The sequence below is a fragment of the Leptidea sinapis genome, chromosome 44 (genome assembly GCF_905404315.1).
Source record: "Leptidea sinapis chromosome 44, ilLepSina1.1, whole genome shotgun sequence".
NCBI lineage: Eukaryota > Metazoa > Arthropoda > Insecta > Lepidoptera > Pieridae > Leptidea > Leptidea sinapis.
In genome coordinates this window covers 4,601,610-4,608,060 of record NC_066308.1, presented here as the reverse complement: position 1 = coordinate 4,608,060, position 6,451 = coordinate 4,601,610, and the positions used below count along the sequence as shown (strand labels likewise).

The 6,451-nt window shown below is 32.2% G+C and overlaps 1 protein-coding gene across 1 annotated transcript; it reads right to left on the bottom strand.

The window, feature by feature from the left end:
* Nucleotides 1-1,868: 1,868 nt before the first annotated feature.
* LOC126977306 (pyridoxal phosphate homeostasis protein) lies at nucleotides 1,869-5,561 on the bottom strand. The gene is made up of 4 exons (XM_050826080.1): nucleotides 5,195-5,561; nucleotides 4,396-4,753; nucleotides 3,428-3,669; nucleotides 1,869-2,066 (listed from the first exon to the last, which is right to left on the bottom strand). Exons 1-4 carry the CDS (start codon nucleotides 5,291-5,293, stop codon nucleotides 1,980-1,982), a joined length of 786 nt encoding a protein of 261 aa, XP_050682037.1. The 5' UTR covers nucleotides 5,294-5,561; the 3' UTR covers nucleotides 1,869-1,979.
* Nucleotides 5,562-6,451: the final 890 nt, after the last annotated feature.

The following is a 6,451-nucleotide window of genomic DNA, read 5'->3' as shown; positions in this document are numbered from 1 at the left end:
ATTAAGTCAGTAGAGTTTTCATTTTGTGTCTGCTTTGACACAAGATATTTCAGATACCTATGAAGCGAGCTATCTGCTAAAAACAAAGACTTCTAATCGTGAAGTAGGTACCGTGATGGAATTTTAAGGCAGCTTATAAGGAAAACCCGCACATTATTCAATAAGGAACTCAGCCGCTACGCAAATTTCCATATGGTAGAAATATATCTACACGGGCTTCACCGGAACCAGCCAAATTTTGAAAGTAGTCTATGAGATAAAACGTCTGGGAATCTCTGCTCTAGGTAATCCCAAGAGCTGATATTTCATATTGCCTGTAGTTAGCTGTGTGTGTGTCTAACCTTAGGGATCAAGACATGGCTGATTTCCCTAAGTTCAAGTCACAAAGAGATGGTGTTGTGAGGCAAGCACAGGATGGCGCCCAATGGGTGCGACAGCGTTGCCACTGTTTGTCGCCAAGTAGTACCTAGTGTGCACGCGCTATTTATGTCTGGGTTTGAAAGATGCCTTAATAGCTAGTGAAATTTCTAAGCTACTCATCTATCGACGAGTGCAATCCCGGTCAGAATTTTGTATTTTTTTTATGGAAAAGGAGGACAAACGAGCGTACGCGCACCTGGTGTTAAGTGATCACATTCTCTTGCACCACAGGAATCACAGGGGCGTTGCCGGCCATTAAGTATTGTACCCAAGGAAGCTCATTTCACAACTTTTTAGTACATAAAAAAAAGCTCCTTGAAAACCGCACTGTGGAGGACCGACACACATCCAGATGGTGGGTATGATATCCTAACTTGTGGCGTGTCGTGCGAAGGTAGCAATTTAGCACTGCGTAGGGTGTACCACTCACCATCAAGGAAACTTCTCGTGCTTCTTGTGCATCTAGTCACTTACTTATCTTATTATAATAAGTCATGTGGGCGAGTAATATACATCTAATTTATAAAGACATACTTTTGCATGACTATGTAATGAGAACAGAGATTAGTTACTACTAGGTTAGAAACTACTACTTGCTACAAATAATTCATTTCAAAGTTAGGTTAAAACATTTTATTTGGAAGCCCTTTTTAGAAATAAAATAACAACTTAATAATTCCTACTTACAGCTCACATTATTTACTACTTACTTATATAAAAACTAAAAAGAACAACAAATTTTTGTGTGAATTTTTAAATTATCTGTATTACCAAAACTAAAAACTTCATAATTTGTTATAAATATATTATAAACATCATTTCATCGCTAGCCAAAGGGAATGAATGCTACATGCTCGTAGCTGGAGAAACCTATACTATTAACATTAGTATGTTTATGATGCAACCCGATGTCGGTAACGCGGCCGGATTGCTAAAAATCGCTTAATGCCTAGATTTCACTTCGATAAAATATGGCGACATATTATTATACGATATGAAATAGTGGGCGGGAGTGATCTACCCTCGAGTATCTCTTACCTGATTTCACCTCTGAGCTGATGTCACCCAATATTATGACCCAACCAAACTTGATGACTCATTCTGTTATCACATGAATAATTATATCAGTATTTACTTGAAGCATTTGGTGCTTGGTACAAACTAAGCTAAAAGTAAAAACATAGTCGCGGTAATATAATAAATGCGATTGTAATTTAAAGATTTTGATTACATTTTGTATGGAGATTTATATCCCGGAAGCCATCCTTTGAGAGGAAAGTGTAAGAGATATAAAACTCATTATTCTTAATTGTACTTCTCCTCAATAATAAAAGATTATATTTTCTGCATTCCTGACAAATCAAGTAAAATATCAGGTATATATTTTACCATATTAAAATCTGACACAACTTGGAAATTAGTGTGATACGAAATGAAACTACCCAGGATGAGATATGAGGTAAGCTAGTATATAAGTATAATTTATAAATTATAATATTGCAGCAATTTTTTGGTTCCCTAGATTTTTCAGGTTTGCATATTATAATTTGTTTAAATCATTATGAATTATTTGTTTGTGCATTTTTTGGAGGTCTCACACCAAATATTGTTGATCCAACTCTAACTGTGGTGGCTCCCAGTTCAATCTGAAAATAGGATTTTTTATTAAAAAGATACATAAGATTTAAAATATCATGAAATAAAATAAATGCGCGTTGCACTCTGGGAGTGCCAGCAGAAGTGAAAACTTGAACAAAGAAATACAAGTCTTTGCTAATAATAACAAACCATAATTAAACTGTAAAAAAATTTCATGGTTGAGATTCGAACCGCCGAACTGCCGAAATACCGCGAGGTCGGCCTCGCGGTATTTCGGCATCACATTCGACCACATCGATTCAACCACTGGTCCAATAACCCTATGATGGTTATGTTGAAGTAGGTGAACTATAATTAGTTAGAAGTATAAATCTTTCATCAATAATTTCAACGACTGTCTTACGAATTTTAGATCAGGCCACATGCCCTGACGCGAGTTTAACATTTTAAATCCATCCCAATAAAAGTACTCAACATCCGCTAAGAAATTTCCACTTCAAAAAGCTGTGGAAGTAGTGTGCGGGCGTTACACTGTTGCCACTATACACAAATGTCAAGTGATGTGTAAAATTCATTAACAAACATTAAATTTAAGCCTAATTATGCTACATCACACTTAAAAATACTACTAATTGTTTTCCATACCACATGTATTTAGATTTATAAAACAATTAGGTAATTAATGTATTACATTTTTAAGAGTAGCAGTTTAAAATGAACCTTTATTGGTACAAGTTATATGATTAATTTAGATACTTATAATTCTAGAATAATAATTGTCCACACTTCAGTGGATGAAAGCTGAGTGAAAAGAAATCACTTGGTTTCCATTCTTGAACCATTAGAAGTATAAGGACACATTTTCATGTCCTTATTCAAAATAAGATTAATAATGACTTCAATATATTATCAAGCTCTCAATTTCTTCAGAGATGATAAACTGGAATTGTGCTGCACAAACTTTTTTTAAACATAGTTTTTTTTACAGTAGACAAATCTATAATTACTAAGTCCTTAGTGCTAATGTGATGTAACATAAGGTATTAAGGTCTAATTTGATGTAAATATGTTGGTTGTTATGTCTTATAGTGGTTGTAAATTTAGGTCTATCACAGGTCACAAATTATAGTTGGTGCATATATATAAAAGTCACTGATCAATTAGTGATCCTCTGGCTCTACCAAACAGCTTGAATTCCGTTTATTAGAAACAATGAAGTGTGAAAATGTAAATTTGAAAAAATTTTAGTAATGATGCATCACAATTGACCATGGCATGATACTACTCTGACCTACAACAATAATAAGAGAGATAATGGGATTTGACTTATAGTTAAAGCAAATGCAGACATGAAACCAAATGTTTAACAATTCAATTGCAGTGCTGGGTAGTATTAAAAAATACTTACAGCATGTTCATAATCCGTAGACATTCCCATTGAGAGTTCAACAGTATTTATATCCAAGTTTAATTTTGTACAAACTTCATTGCGACACTTAGCAAGGAGTATGAAATCTGGATTGGGACCTTTCGATACATCATAGTCATATTGTCCTATTGTCATCAAACCTTTGAAATTAAGATTTTGACACTTTTCCAAGACATGTTTGACTAATGTAGTAGTTTCTGAAGGTTCACACCCATTTTTGGCTGAAAATAGGGTTAAACACTTGTATTATTTGGTTGTTTCCAATTATTTATGATAAAATTATAAGCAAGGTAAACAAAAATTAATGGTTACAAGGCATGGTTATAATATTTTCTAAGTGTTGTTACAACATGTTATGTTATTGTCACTCCCTATGGTAAATAGATATATTTCTATTTTATTCTGAATAATTTGTTTAATTAAAACTGTGACTCAAATAACAGTTTCATAAATTACTCTATACTTGAGTAAGTTGCCCACTTGTATTTTGATATCTTATCACAGTAACAACTAGTGATATTTTAATACTTTTTATTTATTCATGTGATAATGAATATGTCAATCATAATATAATGATAATGAATATATAATATAAAGATTTTTGATGTTACCTTCATGAGGAGATAAAGAGGGGGGTTAGTACCCTACTCAGTCCCTTATTGCAGCAAATGTGGTTAAACTTGATGAAAAATTTTAAATTTAATTCTGATACTTCACAAAAGCTATTTTATACTTTGAGTTTTTGAATAAAAGATAGTTAAATGACACAGGGGTTAATAAAAAAGAAACAACAAAGGCAAACTCTAAACAACCTTAATTATACATTAATAGCCAATTTTACAAAAGAGTGATCAAAAATATTTAGTAATATTAAGTTTGCTACTGCATGTGACAACATATATGCCTCCAAAGTGATTATTGCATCAATTAGGTGTATAATATCTTACCTTCTTCAGCACTAGTGTTAACTTGCACCATAACATTCAATCTGCTATCACTGTTTCTGAACTTCTCCCATTGCTTATTTACATTATCAGCAAGTTTCTCTGAGTCCACTGTTTCAACTATATACAAGTTAGGTGATTGCAGTAACTTATTTATCTTATTTGTTTGCAGATGCCCTATAAAGTGCCATTTGATCTCTTTACATTGGTCTAGAATTTGTGGGTCATTTGCCTTTTCGGATAGCTCATTCACATAGTTTTCACCAAAATGCCTCTGTCCTGCTTTATATGCTTCTATAATCATTGGTACAGGCTTTATTTTTGACACTGCAATCAATTTTGGTGCAATGTTAGGTAAATCCTGAAAATAATATTAATATTTTGAATTTATTATTATGTATTTATTTATACTATTAATAATTTACAGAAAGAATCTTAAAAGCTAACATAGTCTGTTTGGACAGTTTGTCTGCAGGATCAAGTCTCTTGTAATACATTAGTGCTTATTAGAACATTGATTTTATACAAGTGTAATTAACAAATATTGATAAAAAATATAATAAAAAATCTAATTTTAATTTTAAGGCAGTGTTGACAATAAATATTTCTTAAGAGTAGTTTTAAATTTTCTTTTACTGGTTTCTAGTCGGATGTCCTCAGGCAAGCTGGCAATAGATAAGGTAGGCGTTTTTTCAAAGTATTTATATTATTATATTTATATATTATATTTCAAATAGTATTCTATGTACATATATGATACTTTATAATGGTTTTATAACTTTAATTTATTTTTATTACTAACTTTGCTTCGTCTGCTTACGGCCAATTCAATACGACTCAACACTGTTTTCAAATTATGCATTATATCTACTTCAAGCTCCTTTTGAACAGCGTCAGACATAATAGTTATACTAGCAGAACACAGAACGTGTTCAACACTGTAAGTGACTAGTAACACTAACAATACGTTCGTCGAGTAATAGTGTTCTGTTGTAAATTGTTATGAGTAATGATGCCTTTTAGAATGATGTTAGATTTGAGATAAACCAGATAATATATTTATAATTTACTGATTACTCTAGCTCTATTATGTACTATGTAGTAAAGTTTTTATATTGCTCAATTCTCATACAAATTACAATAGCTGATAACGAAAACTATAAATAATATTAACAATAATTGACAATGACTTTGCTGATAAGACTTGATAAGTTTTTTTTTTGGGATTTTATGACCTGGTAACTAAGAACTTTAAGTCAAGTCTTTGTTTATTATCAAATATGTATACTTTTCATTTCACAGTTCAATTATCACTTCACTTTTTTTATATTGTTAGAATTATATTCTTGTCTCTTAATAACTGATCAAGTGGAGGCGGGCGAGATGAAGAATCACATAAAATTTTGGAGTCACTGAATTCACTAGCCAGCACAAGTCTGTCAATCAGAAATGTTTGGCAGTCGAAAATAAGGTGGTCCATTATGGCCAAAACGCAATCTATTTATCGTGGTAATAAAATCTCTGTTGCAATCCTTCAATTGATTGTACCAGGGTCTGACAGGTATGTTTTCTTGTATGCGGCCATACCATTTTCCTTTATTATCTTGGTCTTTCTTCCACATGTCTAAACATAACTTTTGAATTTCTTGGTCAATATATTGGAGACAATCAGTGATAGGAATCTCTATAACATTTTTACTATCAACTGAATTAATACCTTCATATGCAGTCTTATCAGCCATTTCGTTACCTGTTATACCTTTATGTGATGGCACCCATAGGAAGGCCACTTGAATATGCTCAAGGTGGACTTGATAAGTTGATTTGGGATAATCAAAGAGGATGTCAATGTTGTTGTTAAGTGACATTAGTGACATAGCACAAAAAAAATCTCTGAGTTTTCCCCGCCGTACGCAAGAGTTGTTGTCCAACATGGCTTTTTACAAACCGTTATAATAATAATAATAATATAGCCTTTTATTCAGATCTCTTAATGCAATAAATTTTTAAACTTATGTAAAGGATTAGCATTAAAATCTTAAACTTAATAGATATGAAT